General features: G+C 40.5%; 1 protein-coding gene across 4 annotated transcripts in view; it reads right to left on the minus strand.

Annotated features, from left to right (window-relative positions):
• Window positions 1–19,473, minus strand: part of LRP5 (LDL receptor related protein 5) — a 233,707-nt gene that overhangs the window by 153,476 nt on the left and 60,758 nt on the right. For 2 of the 4 annotated variants that reach the window (XM_067540472.1, XM_067540471.1), the window contains exon 3: window positions 3,887–4,084. The exons of the other annotated variants lie outside the window; for them this stretch is intronic. In XM_067540472.1, the coding sequence (XP_067396573.1) occupies window positions 3,887–4,084 (198 nt within the window). The remainder of the gene's footprint in view (window positions 1–3,886; window positions 4,085–19,473) is intronic. 4 annotated transcript variants of the gene reach the window in all.

Below are 19,473 nucleotides of genomic sequence, written 5' to 3' on the forward strand. Positions count from 1 at the left end.
TTGTGGGAGTATTCCCCAGACAGTTGGTGATGCAGGGGCTTAAAGTGTCTCCTGGAGGAAGACAGGGTACAGAGTCCAAGGGATTTCAGCTTTGCCCTCAAATCTTTCATGCCGTGCAGTCTGGAATCCATCTGCTCAGCAAAGAGGGCTGTGCTGTCGAAAGGGAGGTCCTGTATCGACTGAAGGCACTCTGATGGGAAGCCTAAGGACTGCAGCCATGACGCCTGTCTCACTGACATCGCTGAGGTCATTGACCTAGCTGCCAAGTCCGCCTCATCGGAAGCCGCCTGCAGAGATGCCCTGGCTACCGCTCTCCCCTCTTCCACAAAGGCCTCAAACTCCTGTTTGGAGGAGGGGGACAAAGAGTCCGCAAACTTGTCTAGCTACTGCCAGATATTGAAGTGGTATCTTTCCAGCAGCGCCTGTTGATTAGCCACCCATAGCTGTAAGCTAGCCGTGGAATAAATTCTTCGACCAAAGAGGTCCAGTCTTGTCTTCTCTGCTCTTAGGAGTCGAGCTCACCTTCCCCTGCCTGTCCCCCTTGTTGGTGGCTGTGACGACCAGGGAACCCAGCATGGGGGGGTGGTAATAAGGTATTCAAACCCTTTCTCCGGAACATAGTTTTTTTTCTCTGCCCTTTTTGACATAGGGGGCAGAGAGGCCAGAGTTTGCCACAACACTTTTGCTAATTTAACCACTCCTTTGTGGACCAGGAGGGGCCACTCTGCAACTCTGCTGGGAGTTGCCAAGGACAGTATCCCAAAGAGCTCATCCACTGGCTCGTTCAACTCCTCTATCTTAAGGCCCAAGTTAGAAGTGACCCTTTTCAGCAAGTCCTGGTGTGCCCTGAAATCGCCTAACGGTACTGCTGATGAAGGGCCCATGACTGTCATCCGGTGACGACGATGAGGAGGGGACTATCAGGCAGCTGAGGTAGGGGAGGTGCCTCTGCTCTGGAAGGGGTAGATTCCCCCGGGCTCGAGGCGCGTGAGTCCTCACAGCCGGACTCCGAGTCCAAGTGCGGCACTGAACCTTGAGGGATGGAGGACCGTGGCACCGAAGTTCCTCTCCTGGAGCCAGGCTGTGGAATCCCCGAGTGAACCCCCCCAATAGGGCCATAGTCTAGGCCATTGACCTTGTGGCCACACTCCCATTGGCGGCGCCGTAGGGAAGCCAGGCATCAGTGCCACGGTCTGCCTCGTATGAGGCCATCATGCTCGGTGCCGAGTCAGATCTACCGGGCTCCAACACCAGTCTAAGTGCCAACTCCATCAGGATGGCCTTAAGACGACTATCTCGTTCTTTCTTAGTCCAAGGGTGAAAACTTCTACAGATTTTGCACCTCTTGCTGAGGTGCACTTCTCCCAGACACTTTAAATAACTTTGATGCGGGTCACTCCTTGGCATAGGTTTCTTACATGAAGCGCAGGGTTTAAATCCCAGGGAATGGGCATGCCCTGACCCTGGGATTCTAACAACTAACAAACTAGCAAAGTGGAACCAACTACAACTAAAGTAATAACTATTAAATATCACCTAGAACAATGAAACCACTAAGTATAGCGAGAGGACTTGCAAACGCAAGAGATGTTCCAGCAACGTCACTGGGGACAAGAAGGAACTGAAAGGGAAGGGAAGCCAATGGTGCCTATATGAGGGCGCATGTGCACGCCGCTGCAGGGGGCACTAGAGTCAGCTCTGATGGGTATTACTAGGGGAAAAAAGTTATCCGGCACCAGTGCTTGTGGCATGCAACACACACTTAATTTGGGAATGGACACAAGGAAGCACTTGAAGAACTGCAGGATCAGACTTAAAATTGAGAAGTATCCAAAATACTCTCTTTTAAAAACAATTTCAGCTACATTAAAATTGTGTAAAAATGTCAGTTCAGAATGAGATAACACAAACTCTCTCAAAATTCTGAATAAGTTAAAAGTCTTTGAGATATTATCCCACAACTGAAAAGTTTCCCTTCCTTGTCTATACATCTTACTGTCCCTCCCTGTGTTACTAACTTCGTGATTATTATTACCATTAATATCACACATCCTTTTCATCAGTAAATCTCAAAGCATTTTACAAAGGTGGTCAGTATCACTATCAATATTTTACCAATGGGAAAACAGACACTATAACTTTCTACAAAGCACTCTGGAATACAGTTCAATGAAAGATGTGCTACATTTTCTTTTATATTATACTGGTATAAAAAAAGGTGCATAATCCAAAAATCATCTGAATTTTTAACAACGTGGGTAATTGGCTTCAGAAGAGGGAATTTTTGGTTATCTGAAACATGTGAATCATATGCATTATACAGATGTACCTGTAATTTTTATTTTGCCCTATCTGTTTTTTCTCCCACTGGGATAGCAGTCCTCTGACATGTTACCAACTTAAGCTCTGTTCAGCTATGTTTTAACATTACACAGATTACCTCCCTAGGGCACTTTCCTTTACAGTGGTGGCTGCAATCTTAGCATCGTGAGTGGGATTTCAGGACAGGGAGAAGATTCATCTGGATGATGGAATTCTGAATGCTTATGGTCCTTCATTTAAAACAAAAGCTGTGCATGTTTAAGATTCAGTGTGAGGTGCACTCACACAGCTTTGAACATATGCACACAGTTAATCAGGTGTGTTCACATTTAGGATCCATGGGAGAGATTTACAAAGGTACAAAGAGAAATTGGGGTGGCTTACTGCCCTTTTTGCCTTTAAAAAGGCCTCCCTCAATTGTAGTAATACTAAATTATTTAAAAATTAAAGAGAAAACAAATTAAGTTCACAGGAAGATTTACTTCTGTCATGCTCTGCTCACCAGAAGATATCTGAATGCTTAATAAAACACTTCTTGGATACCAAAGTTTGAGGCCTAAATACCTGGATAAGGCACTTTTAAATTAAGGTGGTGTGCTTTTGGTTGCCTTAATCACACCAGATGGCTGCCTTGTGATAATCTGGCATATTTACATGTGGCTACACTTTAAAGCAATTGGGAGACTGAAGCTGGTGCAGAATGCAGTGGGTCACTTACTGAGCGGGGCATCTTGCTGGAAGCCTATAATATCAGTGGTCCAGGATATGCATTTCGTCTCTGGGTGGATTTTAAGGTGTTGGTTACAACCTATAAAGCCCTAACAGGCATGGGACCGGCCTACCTGATGGATCACCTGACTCCCCAGGGCAGACTGCCACAGCTGTGGTCAGCAGGTATGCTATGGTGGGATCCCCTTTGTAATAAAACAGATGGGGTGACTGGCAGTGCATTCTTTATGAGGGCTCAGAGATTCTGGAACCTGCTCCCAACTCTTGGTCCAAAATAGCACAAATTGATGGCTTCTGGGCATACTGCAAAAGACATCTGTTCAATAGGGTTTTTGGAGGGGGCTGAGGGATGCTTCCAAAAACATTGAAGGGGTCAGAAGTTTATTTCTGTAGGTGGCTGGCTTCCTGTTAAAACAATTACTTTAATGCTGCTGGGACTTTACTGTATCATTTGATGTGGTAGGGCACCTAGAGCCTTGGATGGACATCTTTAATTATTTAAAAATATATAAATGTGCCTAGAGCAGAAAAATTATACTGTGGGGGAAAGCTATAACTGGCCTACAGTAAAATGATGATGCAAATATTCCAATTATTCTTTAATTAACAAAAACTGAACCAGACTTATGAATGCAGGAATCCATATGTGGTCACCAGCATGCTAATTATGAGGTTAGCAAGTCTGATAGGATAGATACACACCATTTTAAATGACTACTGAAAAAAGCCCCAGCACAAAATAAATGCTGGTTATGAAAAAAGCAAGCGTGCATGCATACATGCACAGGCACACATACACCCTTCCTCAAACTGATACAAATCAATAGAAACATACCTAAAGGAACCATCCAGATTTGCTCTATGAATGAAACTCAGCTTTGCATCAGCCCAGTACAGCTTCTGTTCATCAAGATCTATCGTGAGTCCATTAGGCCAATAAATGTCTGAATCAACAATTATTTTTCGAGTGCTACTATCCATTCCTGCCCGTTCTATTCTGGGTGTTTCACCCCAGTCCGTCCAGTACATGTAACTAAAAAAAAAAGAGAACAAAAATGCATGTGTTAAGAAGTTAAAATGTTCATTGATTTGTTTCAGGAAAAGGAACAATCACATCTTTTTCTGAAGTTTAAAGTGTTATTTTTTATTTTACTGTAGAGTGGCATAGTTACACAAATATCTCAAAGCTTTTACTAAACAAACGAAACCAAAACACAGAAATTCAAACCAAAATTCCAGCGGTTCCAACACGTTCCTGCAATATGAGAATGTATTTCATAAACTTTCCACTTTGTATGAGATATTACCATTCATCTCAATCTTAGAGTAGAGCTGGATTGTCAAAAGCATGTACAACTGTGTGTCTCATTTGAATGCTCAACTACTACAGCTGCATGTACTAATCACATTTACACATGCAAGCAAGCAATTGTGTGTCCAGCTGGTCAATTTGCACATACAATCATAGTAACTGCATTCACATTTTTTAAGTCTGTAGACCACAAAGAATGAATGAGGGTAAACTACAGTGTTCCTTTAAATAAATAAAAAACGGAATGTTTTTGTCAACTAGCTACGTCTCATTTTAAAATTTTGGTTTATAACGATCAGGTGCTCCTTTATTTTGGTACCCAGGACTGAGTTCAAGATTCTGCTTTTCCTCAGTCAGCAGTTGATGACTTTGCCATCACTCAAAACAGTATGAAGGAATGCAAGAAAATCCTTGCTCTGTGCTTTCAGCATCAGCAAGGTCACCATAACAGCACAGAATCTGGAACACAGGCCTTTCCAGGTGAAAGCTCTCTTAGTCCAATGTATTTTTTAATTCTATGTGCGTAAGATTGAAAGAATAAATAAGAAGCAAGAAATACTAAGGAAAGGGAAATATAAGTGGAGAGTGAGCTTGAGGGGCAAGTGAGAGAAGAATGGGTGAAACTGAAAAACGGGAAGAACCAACTAAGGATATGGTATCTGCTATATTATAGGTCAGCTCTGCCCTAAACTGGGTGGAGTCCCAAGCCTGCTCAGTTGCATGTGATCATGTCACCCTTCAGTGGATGGTGCCTGCTGAGATTCTAATTCTTCACCCCACTATCATAAAATCTTTATAAAGCCATTTGCAAACAGAGAACACACATTGAAGCCCCTTGAAGAGCTTACAACATAACTAATAAAAACATAGGAAAACCATATATACTGACAATAAGAGAGGTGGAGAGATAACTTGAAGGGGTGGGTTTTAAAGAGGGATCTGAAATAAGAGAGAGTGTGCACAGTAGATAAATGTAGTTAAAGTATTCCAGGCATAAGGAGCTGCTTGATAGAAGATATAAAGCTGAGAATGGAAAGAGAAGGCCAAGCACATATCCCCAAGGATGGGTTTGGATTGGGACTCAGGATATACAAGTTTGATTCCTGAGACAGCCACTTGCACAATGACCACAGACAAATCACTAGGGCTTTGCCCACACAGTAAAGTTATTTCTGTATGAGCTAAAATATGAATTTATATCAAACAGAATTATACTGGTAGTACATGCCGCACCTTCCCCCTCCCCGGGTGTGGCCACGCCAATTCTGGTGTGAGAGACCTTCTCGTTGTTGTTGTTTAGTTTATGTCACTTTAGGAAGGAATTCAAGCTAAACTAAAAATACTATTCCTTCATATTGGAATAAAGGTGTCAACAATGGGGAAGAGAGGGTTATACCAGTATAACTGGTAAAACTCTCATGTAGACAGGGCCTTAATCTCAGATCAATATCTGCAAAATGGGACTAATCATACTCCCTTCTCTCCTAGCCCTTGTCTTTCTAGTCTATTCAGACTGAAGCTCCTCAGGGGAAGAACTATCTCACAGTAGGTGTATTTAAAACACCTAGCATAATAAGCCCTGTATTTTGTGTGGGCCTCTAAATACAAAAAAACAACAAATGTTTCAGTTTACAACTAGTTAAATAAAACATCTAATCTAATGCAGTATCCAGAGAGTTGAATCATTTTCCAACTATGGGTTTAGAAAATTAACAAGTTTGATTAAAAAAACGCATAACAAAATTCAATGAAATAAAAAAATCATTGAAGCTAGCTGCTGTATTACAGAGGACACAACAAATTATTGGAGAAAGAAATGTGTGATATAAATTTGATTTATAAAGCACCTTTGGTGAAGTATCCCCAAGGCAATTAAACAGCAATCATAAAGCGTGCCAAATTGGAAATAAATTCAAGCATGAACTTAATATGCTTGGTATAATTTGAAGTCAAAGACATGACAGATATACTTCAGCACACAATGCTGGTTTCAAATGCAGCAAAATCAATGCAGCAACAACCTATTTATGATTTGTAGCAAATGCCATCTGTTTCAATAAGTAATAAACATTTTTCTATAAAGTGTCACATTTTCAAAGACTCAAGATAATAAAATAAAGTCACAGAAACTTTAGACTTCAGAGGCAACACAGAAAAACCACATTTTCAAGCAGATGCCATTTTCTTACCAATTTATTAACATCTAAACAAGTTACTATTCACACAGTTCTGTCCAGAGGACTTAAAAGTAATTCAATAACTGCTGAGCAGCATTTATCTTAGAACGAAGTGAAAAGAGATCATGTAAGGGTGAGGGGGAGACAGACAGGCCTTCACTTGGTTTTGTTTTCCCAGGGCACACACTCAGATAATTAATGTTTTTCTGTGTTAGTCTCCTGGTCAGAAATAATCAGTTATACTTGCATCTGAAATATGTCATGAAGAAAGGTATGAATGTAGGGGGGAAACAGGAAGTTTCAAAATTCCCAGAAGATGAAGAATAATAGTTATTTCTTCTACAGCATGGACTTGGTGTTGTCCTAGAAGTTTCTCTTTGCAAAGCCTGAGTGAATTTTACATTACCTTGCCCCGCCTCTTAAATCCCAGAGGAAACAAATCTTTTAGTTACCTCATCAGCATAGGAAATTATCAAGGAAACACAATAGAAAAATAGGAATTTGCCACACCGGATTGGACCAATCATTCATCTAGCCCAGTATCATGTCAACAGCAGTGGTCCCTACCACGTGCAAGAAATCCCAAGCTGGCAATTATGGAATAACATGCCTGTAGGGACATTTTCTTTCTAACACGGGTCAGTTGGTAGTTGGCTTATGCCCTAAAACATGCAGGTTTATATCCCTCACATTTTTATCTAATGTAACCTGTGGAAACTATTATTCTCTAGTCCAAGAAGATTCCACTTGTTTCCTCAGGTCTTGAAGAGAGATATGGAGATTGAGGCAGAAGTCAATGTATTGAAGTGTTCATATTTCATTACATTCCTTGGTAGGAGGAGTGAACAGACTGCATTGCATTGTTGTATTTGTCAAGGTAAACAATTCTAGGCTGTGATGTTGTAGCTGTGTTGGTCCCGGGATATTAGAGACACCAAGTGGATGAGATAATATCTTTTATTGGACCAACTTCTGTTGGGGAGAGAGACAAGCTTTTGAGCTTACACAGCTTTCAAGAGCTTGTCTCTCTCACCAATAGAAGTTGGTCAATAAAAGGTATTACCTCACCCACCTCATTTTAAACAATTGACAGAGTGCTCAGAGTGTTCAAATGGATGCTTTTATTTATTACACATTGCAACAAAAATGAACCACCATTGTCAAATCCTTTTCTGAATCCCACTAGGCTATTGGCCTCAAAACCTTTTGACAGTGATTTCCACAAATTAATTATGCATTGGGGGGAGGGGGGATGGGATGTTGGAATTCTAGAATTCTAAGAAAGGATAAACTCCAATATTCCATAAAGAACTTCCCAAATACACTATTTTATAACCTCCTATTGTGTCCCCTCTTACGTGTTCTCTCTAAATGACAGTCTTAATCCTTCCCTCTTTCCTCGTATGCAATTTTTTTCCTTGTTTGTAATTCAAGTTCGTACAAAATATGTAAACACAGAGAATGTGTCTGAAGCCTAGAAAATGCTTTGGGATCCTCAGAAGATATCGAAGTGCAAAGTATTCTTCATATGGTCTGATTCAAACACCCGTAAAGTCAATGGTAAACATTTCATGAATTTTTATACCCCTCGAGCAACACTGCTAGGTCAACCTAAGTTTTAGCTGTAGACCAGGCCTATGTCAGGCTGTTAACATGTCTCATCTAATACCATCCAAATCCTAGTCTAGACAAGGCCACTGTGACTAGGCACTACTGCTCTGCACTCAGATATTTTGGGCGAAGCAATAGCCTTGATGCCAAAATGTCCTGACTTCTGTGGAATTATACTAGTTTAATTATATGGTAACTTTTTTTCCTTCTTTTTTTTTTTTAAAGGAACCACCAATCCAGTAACAACTGTTACGGAAGAGTCAATAATCTCTTACTGTGCCCATCTGGAAACCTGCAAATTAAACACGACTTTGTGCTATATTAGTTATAGCAGCCCCTCACTCATTAAATTATTGACATTTATAAACGCAAACCAAAAAGGAGCTTTAAGTGTTCCTGACAATTATTTAAAAGTAACCCCAAAAACAAAACCAGCAGGAACTAATTAAACCTTACAGCAGAAAGAAGCAAAGAAAGAAAAATATGCCACCCTCCCTAAAATTACCTCTTGAGCAACATCTCCCTCCTCAAATCTCTCACAAGATGAGCCTTGCAGCCTAGCCTAAAGATCAACAAGTTCAGATGAAGCAGGAAAGCAAGTTCCAAAGCCAACAGGACCCTGAAAAAGCACATCCTGCCAAAAACTGCCTTTTCTTTTATAACAAAAGGGTTTCAGCTAGTGAGACTTTGCTGACTCCAGCAGTGGCCATATAGCATGAGCTGATGCATGGTTCCACAAGAGGACAGGTCTCAGACCATGAAGATCTTTACAGGACTAAACCAATAATTTACTCAATATACCTGGAAACTCTCACTGGATAAAGTTTGCTTCATCTGCCTGCACACTAGCTACACTCCCAATATTTAGCAAGTTACCGAGGTCCGTATTCACCCTCAGTTGTGTGTGTGTGACTCCTATGGAATTCAAGAGGAGCTGCACACATGCAGAGTTCAATGGGAGCTATACACAGAAATACTCAACAATATAATATGGCCTAAGGATAATAGAAGCCTGCAAGAAATGTCTAGCAGTATCCATCAGCATTTATCAAAACAAACATTACTAGCTCAACAGACAGTGAAAGTTTAATGTTATCAGCATTTCTGCAGTGGGTTATTTTTCTCCTATACTTGATCCCTTTTGTTTTTTAATCTGGAGTGGAAAAGATGCCATGTAATACCAAATTCTATTTTACGATCCACTATTATTCTGCATAAAGCATGAGTATTATCATCTTAAGGAATATGTTGACTGTTATGCCTTAAGATGATAATACGCATGTCTAATGCAGAATAATTGTAACTGGATTGTAAAATAGAATTTGGTATTACATAGCATCTTTTGTACTCCAGGTTAAAAAACAAAAGGGATCAAGCATAGGAGAAAAATAACCCACTGCAGAAATGCTGATAACATTAAACTTTCACTGCCTGTTAAGCTAGTAATATCTGTTTGATCTAGTGAGATATATATGCTACATAGCCCTGTTACCACAGCATCTGTGAGTACCTGTGTATTTGATGCATTTATTCTCAATGTTCCTATCAGGTAAAGAAGTGCCATTATTCCTATTTTACAGAGGAACTGAGGCACAGTCATGCTATGTAATTGTCCAAGGTCACATACCAAGTCTGTGTTTTAGCCCATAGGGCTATCTTGCCTTTATTATATTCACTGCTTTGCATTTTATTCAGCAGTAATGAAAGATTACCATCTACGTCAATTCGTTACCATTGCCCTCTTGAGATTAGGTACCTGTGAATGTAGCTCATGCACCTGTTATGTCAATTCATTGCCATGACACTCTTGTGGTGGGTCATGTCCTCTGGTCAGAAATTCCCCTTAAACTCTCTATTTTCAGCTCCCCCAATACTTGAGGTTTTCCACTGGGCCGCATATCTATTCAAAGTTTGTCGGTTCAAAGTTCGTCGGTTCAAAGTTCATACATCTCAAACCTTATGCTAACCTGCTGAACCTAATGTCTTACAGGACACAGGCATGTAGATTCCTTGCATTACTGCTGAATATAATGCAAAGCAGTGAATATAATAAAGGCAAGCTTGCATTAAGGGTTACAGTGTGGAGCTGGGAATTCAACCTACATCTCCTTAGTCCCAGTTATCCTAATCACTGGATCATCTTTCCTCCCAGCATAACATCTTGGCTGTTTTGATTTTGTATTGGTCAAATAAACAGAAGTACTACACAGCAGTCTATATCAAGCAATAACTAATAAAATGTCACATTTAAAATCTGTGTGTGAAAATATTAAGAACACGAAGTACGGACTTTTTGTAAGATAGGAGGGTAAAAAAGTGGCAAAATCAATCAGTTCAAACCAAATTATGTACAAATCTGATCCTGGCTGAAATGTCATATGCCAAGGTGCAACTCAAAACAGAAATTTTCTGGCAGAGTTATAAATCCCAGGAAAAAAACAAGTTTATTATGGAAACACTGACAAACTCAACTAAGCAGCACTAACAATCTCTGCTAGAACAATACCATTAAAACAAGAGTTTACCAGAGGAGCCTGGACATTAAAATAGGTCAGTGTAAGTTTGTGAAACAAGCTCAGAAATCCTCAGGCATTCTAGGAGACTGACATGCTCACAAATCTAGTTAAGCGGTGTGGAAAAGAAGCCAGCTGAGAGGGTCTTTTACTACTGTTACCGCAACTAACCAAAGAACTGTGCCAAGGCAATGGAGGGAGGGGGAGAAAGTAAGGAGTGGGAAGTTCATCTAGAAGCCTGAAATTCACAAGTATGAGAATGGAGGAAAAAACGTTAGGCAACAATACTCCCAGCAGAAGCTTGGATGCCTTGTAATTAACAAAATCAACATAGTCATAAAGCACGTCTTTTTAGTGTGAGAGAACATGAATGTGTTACTGGAATATGAAGAAGTTACACATAATGAAAATGTAAAAAAAAATAAAATAAAATAAAAAAAAATTTCCTGATGTGATCACAGTTCACAAGATCTAACCAAAGATTTCAGGCCCACCCTCAGAATAAACCATGGATCTGCTAAATAAAAGAACATTGGAGGCTTCTGTTGAAACTAGCTTGTGTCAATGAAACAGCAGTGATACGGTACCTGAGAAATCTCAATAGCAAGATTCAGTAAAGAAAAATCCACATGGATAAAGTGATACTAAGTTTTCCTAATTTATGCAATGTTTAAAAACAGCTTTTACATTAAGCACTTTGCGTTTTCAAAGCATTGTACGCAACATTTATCAATCCTTGTAGGAAAATAAGTAAACAATACCTTCATTTCTAGGGATAGATAAACTTAGGCAGAAAGCAGAAGAGGCACCTAATATGACAGCAGTGTTGCCTAGTGGATAGAGCACTGACTGGTCTACAGGAGACATGGTCCTATCCCTGGCTCTGCCACTGGCCTGCTAGGTGAACTTGGCAGAGTCACTTCGGCCCTATTTGCCTCAGTTTCCCCATCTGTTAAATGGGGAGAATATTTATCTCCGAAAAGCATTCTGAGGCCTACTTATGAAAAGAGATAGGTATCATCATTGCCATCAGAAATTGGCAGAGCTTGGACTAGAACTCAGATGTTTGAGTCCCAACTCATTCTCCGCCATATGTATAAATCTTTTAAGTGCCTGGTCAACTTCGTTCTTTAATGTACATCAGTGCCTTCCTAACTATGAGCCATTCAAACAATTAGTCACAATAGGATGTGCATTGCTCAGTAAGTAATCAACGTAAACTCTACCTGATAACAGGTGTTTAAACCAATTTAAGAGCATCCACTTAAGGAGGCTGCAATGATTATTGGTGCAACATGTGTGTAGACAAGGCCTGAGGCACCTAAAATGAAGTAGCCACATTTTTCAAGTGCTCAGCACCCAGCACCTCCCACTGCTCATAGTGGAAGCTAAACACTTGAGAAAATCCAGCCATTTTAGTGACGTGCTTAGAGCTGTACTCTTTTGAACATGTGGCCCTACTTGTGGGTACTGAGCACTTGAAGATCTGAACCGAAGTGTCATCTACTATTCTCTACAAAAAATTCTCTGGATATAACAGGCTTCCAGGAACGTTATTCGCTAGAACATGTTATGGATGTTAATTTTACAGAGTATCCAACCCTAAAGAGTATACACAACCTGCATAATTTTATTTAAACTAAAAAAGCACTAGCGTGCTTACATAAAAGTTACAAATTACAGTCACGGGTAAATATGATTCAGACAATTATCCAAAGCTGATAATGTTTTAGAACAAATGGTCCCATAATTTTGCCTTAACAAACCACAATGACACATTGATTTTACACACCCAGCTCTGCTTCCATTTGGATAGCTGCTGGAAGATAAGAGCATGGTAACATTCCCAGGCTCTGCAAAAATGATGAATATTCAGGTTACAAATAACTTATTTCTTTATGAACCATTTAGACATCATTGCAGAGGTAATAAAAATGAGGCACTTTTAGACAGCAAGCATTGGTGCACAGCCAGCATAGCGATCCTTCAGCAATCAATAGTCACCATAAACGTTTCACCAAATAAGTGGGGAATAAACTGCTCAGGTGACTGACCTTAAACTTATTCTACTTGGTCCTTTAAGGATGTAAGTGGTTCTTACCACATCCTCCCTTTTGGGCTTTTACCATTTAGCTTGAGGCATTTCTTTGTTATGCTTTTCAAATTATATAAAAACAAAACTAGAAGTTTATGGACAGCACAAACCAATGTGTGCCCAAAGTTGAATCATATTTTGTTAGACTAAACATATGATAGGGAAAAAACAATCAAAACCCACAGGAGCTTTATCAATGAAAAAATATGCCTTTTTCTGATAACACAAACACTTCTCAACTATCAAATCAAATTTCCGTAACCAAAAGCTTACTAGCCTCACCCGAGCTATAAAACCTTCCATTAGCTGACTGGTCCATCAATGAATTAAACACGGTAGTTCCAAATTTCATTACCAAAGCCCCTATTCAGGAGGATAATTAATCACATGTGTAGTCCCACTGAAGTCAATGAGTGATTAGACACTGGGATGTGCTGAAGTATCATGCTGAATGAGGGCCTCAGTGGAGTTTAATGTGTCCGAAGAATGTGGTTGATAGTTGTCTGGCAAAATGGCCAAATTGCACTCCCAGCGTCTCTATTTTGCCTGCTTAGCTCATTTAAAAATTCCAGGTGCAGGAGCAAAACAGGATGGAGACCATACTTCCTTTGGTATAAACCTGCAAGTCAATTCTCATTTCCTGATATTTCATCCCTCCTGTCATCATCTTTAAAGGAGAAGAAATCAGAGCTGTACACAAGAGAGCAGCAGTCAGCATGCTGAGATTGAAGATACCATAAATGACAATGAGAGATCAGAAAGCTGGAACAGCTGTGCCATTTCCCCAAATGAAGCACCGTGTCACTAATCTTACAGTCCCCCCTTACACATAGCGGGCCAGACTCTCAGCTGTTGTAAATCAGCATAACTCTATTGACTTCAATGAAGCAATTCTGATTTACACAAGCTAAGGATCTGTCCCCGGGTTTTTCAGTTAAGTTCCAGTGATGCTTAGTTTAATATATTTAAACTTCTATTTTTTTCCCCACAGCCACACCATTTAAGAAAGAAACCCCAAAACAAACAAACCATCACCACTATAAGGAGAAATTTTAACATCTTGAGCACTGAATGATGCAGGTCCTGCAGAAAAAATAGGATTATGATCATCTAGTAGAATACTAGGAGGTGGAGATAATGTAGTTCAGGCTACCTCATTTTCACCATTTCCTCACTTTCAGGCACTTCATTTTGCAACCTTGATGTTCATTTAATGCAGGGGTGGGGAACGTCCGGCCCGCGGGCCGTATAAGGCCCGCAAAATCATTTGGTCCAGCCCGTGGGCCCATTCGGCGGCGGGGAGGGATTCGACGGCGGCGTGGTTCCATGGGGGTGGCAGTGCCCACCACCGAAACCCTGTCGCCGTTTGCCCCTTTTCGGCGGCGGGGGGGAATTCAGCGGTGGACACTCATCAGGCCCTTGGCACAAAAAAGGTTCCCCACCCCTGATTTAATGTAATACTTTTTGTATGGTATTTCCTATTCTAGGCCAAGAACATGGAGCTCTTAGTCAGAAGAAATAAGAACCATCATTAATCTTGCCATATTCAATGCCAAATATAAAACAAACCTCTTTGTGCCCAGAGTAGTACCCTCATTCTCAGGTTCATTTCTTTAAAACACACACACATACACACACACACCCCTTAAGCCTGCTTGTTAATGGCAGAGATGGAAGAGAAAAACACCCATTTATTAAATAATAGGAGGCGCACAAACATTACGTTGATAGGGACCATAATAAGTACCTGGATAGACAGGTCACATCCTTGCATATGGACTCTAACCTATTGTATAGATAAGGGCAGGACTCCCTATGAATTTTCCAGATGCATGCATATGACCGATACAACTTGGACAATCTTAATAAATCTCATTACAAGATACAGTGTGAATGTAAAATGAATGAAACTTTAAAAAAATCACAATCTTTTTTAGACAGATCACAGAAAGTCACAGATGTGGCCTCTTTCTGCCAAATTCTAAGTATCTGCTTCAAACCTCTACAGCACTGGGAGAAATTTTCCAAACCCCCTGAAGGGTTTAGCAGCACAACTCCCATTGACTTTAGCTTTTAAATCCTGTTAGTTCTTTAGAAACTAAAGAGTTACAACTGTTTATTTTTAAAACAAAAAAGGTTGCCCAAGTTGTTTATTATGGTAAAGTATCACTCACACACATACACACGCTCTCAAAAATGGCTGACCTTTTACCACTCAAACTAACAGAAAACCAAAAAACCATTCCTGGGGTAAAAAGAAATCAGCCAAAAAGGATATAAAAACCAGAAAAGTTATAAGTAGTTGAAATGACCCCTGAGAATGAGCTTCCCAGCTTCAGTGTGCTCTAGCTGTTAGGACTGTTCCCTTAAAATGAGCTTCCCAGACAATGCTCTGTAGAGAAGATACCATAAACGATGTGCTACTGAGTATTTTCCCTTGAGATTTCTGAGATGTGATCAAGAGATAAAGATAGAGAGCTTTTTTTCAATTTTAAAGTGCTTTGCAAATATTAACCAAGTCTCAACAACCCTGTGAGGTACAGAAATATTACCCCCATTTCATACATATGAAAATTGAGTTAGAAGGGATTGGAAATTTACCTACAGCCGCACCATGAGTAAGTGTTAGAAATGGAATTATAATTCAAGAGGTTCCTGGCTCCCAGTCCAGCACTCAAACCACTAGACCACACTCTTTTTATTTATAAAGAGCAAAAAAAGAGAATAAAGGTTTAAGGGAAAAGATATAGCTCTTGGCTGAGCAGATCATTCTGGGCAGTAGGTCTTGGATTCAGCATCTATCATGAATACCATATGTGCAGATGACTATGAGAAAGGGCTGAACAGAATGGTTGCTATGAAATAAAATTTGATCTACTTTTGATTTCTTTTCCATCCCCACCTGGTATTCTTATTAAACTACTGTCAGCACTTTTCCCCCTTGTGTACAATCTGATTTATTTTTTAAATTTTTTCTGAGAAGCCTTTTGCAGAAGACAGGTATCTTGTCAGTCACTACACAAACCGATTCTAAAAGTTATAGATTAGATTCAAGTCATCTTGTGAAGAAGAAAGTCACATGTGCCTTTACAGATGAAGCACCAAAGTCCTCATGCCTTCAGCATGAATCCTACTGCACAGCTTTTCTCATCTTTATATTGAAGACAATTTGTATTATTTAGAAGTTGTGCTGTGATATAATCTGCAATTTGTGGGATTCTTCCACTTTCCTCCATGCAACATACATACTGCGGGACCAAACAATTACTAGGGCCCTGGATCCTGCAAACGCTTAACCACACATCAGTGAGTACATGGATGTGCAAAAATGTTTGTGCAATGGAGGCTAGTTCACTAAGAAATAATGGAATCATAAGGAAGGCCTTGTCTATACTAGCACTTATGCCAGCAAAACACCCCCCTGAGCGACATACGTTTTGCCAGCATAAGTGCTTGTGTGGACAGCACTATTTTGGCAGAAGACACTCTCCCACTGACACAGCTCCACCGCTTGTTTAGGTGGTTTTATAATGTCGGTAGGAGAGCTCTCTCCCATCAATATAACACGGCTACACAAGCACTCTTACAACGACACAACTGTACTGATACAGCTGTGCTGCTATAAGTTTTAAGTCTGGATTAGTCCTAAGAAAGTCTCTCAGCAACAAGCAGAAGTTCATATTGTCTGGGAACCAGTGACAAATCAGGTAACTGCACAACACCCTTACTATTGGTTATAGTATATTAGCACTACAAAGCCCCAACCAAGATTGGGACCCCCCTCCCCCTCCCATTGTGCTAGAGGCTGTATACCCACTTAAAAAGAGTCACTGCCCCAAAGAGTTTACGATATGAATAGATAAGAAAGAATGGGAGAAAGTATCATCATCCCCTTCCTACTGATTAGTATCTGAGGCACAGAGACATTCATTGACTTGCTCAAGGTCACACACAAAGTTGTGGCAGAGGTGGAAATTGGGACTCCAATCTCCTGAGTCACAGTCCAGTACCATAACCATAAATCCACCTTTCTACTCCATCAAACATTGCATCCATCCTGAAGTCTTTTCCCTTAAGTAGGAGTGTGATGAGGTGTACCTGGCCCGCCTTGGCCCCCTGCTGGAGGGCCTGCAGTCCTACTACACCCTGCTCCAGGAAGGAGCAGCTAAAACGGGTCTTCCAGGCCTGCCTAAAGAATGGCTGCATAGAAGCCGCCAACCAGAGCACAGCAGGCTCAGATAAAAAAGAGCTGCAGGACCCAAGCAGGTCAGTTCCTGGCTGGTATCAGAGAGGCAAGGAGAGGGTGCTTCTTGCTGGTCACAGGAGCTCGAGGGAGACCCAGAAGATGGGTTCTGGTGGCATTCAGCAAGAAGGAAGAGGATCTGAGAACTTCAGCCCTGAGGTAAAGGGTGAAAAGAAAGAGGCTATGTGGGAAAAGGCCCAGGGAAGAGCAGCAGTGAACTGGAGGCAGCAGTACATGGCTACTGTCTATAAGGTCCCTTGGTTGGGACCGGGAGTAGTGGAAAAATGCCCTATGCCCTGAAAAGGGGATAAGGCTCCTTTAGAAGCCCAAACAAAGGGTGGGATTTAAAGGGCCCAAAGATAGGGATGAGGACCCTGGTAGCTTGCTGGACTTTTGCTACCCGTGGAAGGGGTTCACTTTTGACTGTGTGATTTGGCCAGAGGGCTGAGCCACTGAAAACCTGCCTAGGGAGGTCAACAACCTACAGGGAGTGCCAGGAGTGAGGGGAAAAAAAGGATTGCAGCACTACACCCAAGTGACAAGAAGAACTCAGGAAGAGAGTGTTATTCGTCACAAGGAGAAAGAACTAATCTGTAATTCAAAGTATAATTCATTTTTTGCATCATATTCATGTAAGACACCCTGCTACCCTCCTTAATTTATTTCTGCTTCAATGCTAACTAAAACAAAAGCTTTAAGGGAAGTAGTCACAGACTACAGATAGGCGCTACTTTGCATATTTTCTCAAAGTAACAGTTCTATCTGGCTCAAATTGATAATCAGTGGAATGTAAAATCAAATCCATATGAGGTGACAGATTTTAATTTCTTTTGCTGTGCTGTTAAAATATCATGCCTTACATGAGTAAAATAAGGCACTATGGTAAAGAACAATAGATTAATGTATTATAAGAGGTGCTGAGTGGTGATGGGCTTCTCTACAGACAGAGCTGCACCACTTTAACTTAAGGTGCAATTATATACTGATGTAGCTATATTAGTTCACATACGCCATGTGGAGACTCATTTCAGCATCAACCAGGGTTATTTCACTTTAACTTAAATTATTAGAAACAAGTTTAAGCTAAACCAAAATAAGTACAGCCATATTGGGTCAGACCAATGGTCCATCTAGCCCAGTATCCTGTCTTCTGACAGGGGCCAATGCCAGAAGCTTCAGAAGAAATGAATAGAACAGGTAATCATCAAGTGATCCATCCCATCAGCCAGTCCCAGCGTCTTGCAAACAGCAATCCCTGCCTATCCTGACTAATACACATTGATGGACCTATCCTCCATGAATTTATCTAGTTATTTTCTTTTTGCACCTTGTTTAACTAAACCAATATAAGTTTGTGGCTAGCCAACCCCTCACTATTCTTACTGTTCCAATTATGCACAAAACCCACTGAGAGTTCAGAACAGTGTCTTGAAGAACACTGGCTTCTACTGCTGTCGTCTCCTAGGCAGCTTCCACGGTAGAAGCTGATGGCAGAATCCAATGAAGGGCCCTGAACTACCTCATCATTCTACCAGACGCACAAAGTGGGCAGCAGATACCCAGAACCACTTTTCATGCATCAGAACAACTTTCCTGCCACTCCTCTTTTTTTTTTTTTTTATTTAAAGAGTGCAGCGCAGAGTCAAAACAGTGGTACATTTTGCTGTTTAAAAACCGTGAGAGGATTCATTTTTAAAGGTGATCAAAGCTCTCGATAATTAGGACAGTGCCCAGTCATTCAGGTAATGAACCAGTGACAGCTTGTAACCTTGGTATCCCATAGCAGAGCGCTAATGGAGGACAAAGTTTCTACGGGGAGGGAAAAAAAATGACTATCCTGCATTTTCTCCCCTGTCCATGCAATTTCCATTCAATCTCATTGAAAATCGTTTTTTCTAACCTGCCTCTGAATCATTAGTTATACTCCAGTTAGCGGTAGGTGTGTTTGGTCATCTAATCACACCTGAGAGAAGGGAGTGGGGAAAAGAAAATAAAGAGAAAAACCAACATAACATTTCAGAAACTGGCTGTCACCATATCAAGGAAATCTAAATGAAGTCAGAGTGAGAAAGTGTCTAACTCACCAAAAACAAAACAAAACAAAAAGCCACAAGTTCTTCAAGCATGCTGCTGTCTGCAGCTATACAGATATACTTTAGCAAAAGCTTTTTAGCATCTAGAGATTATAGCCATATCTGAAGGCTGGATATAGTTTGTAACCAATTTTATGGCTGACTGCTTTTCTTACATTATTAAAAAACAACACTGCTTTTCATACATTCATCCCAATTACCCTGTGCCAATCAATTAGCCAACAGTTTCAAAATAGTTTTATACTCCAAGTTAATTAATGAGATTTATGTACTGAATAAACTAATCTTTGCCTTTTCAGGCAGCATTATAATCAAAACAGTTTAATTCAAAAGGCACATCTCCTTCATTTTAACTGTAATGTAACTTGCCATCAGTAA

This window comes from Emydura macquarii, unplaced genomic scaffold (genome assembly GCF_026122565.2).
Source record: "Emydura macquarii macquarii isolate MOO-44397 ecotype Brisbane River unplaced genomic scaffold, CSIRO-AGI_Emac_v2 contig_587, whole genome shotgun sequence".
Taxonomy (NCBI): Eukaryota; Metazoa; Chordata; order Testudines; family Chelidae; genus Emydura; species Emydura macquarii.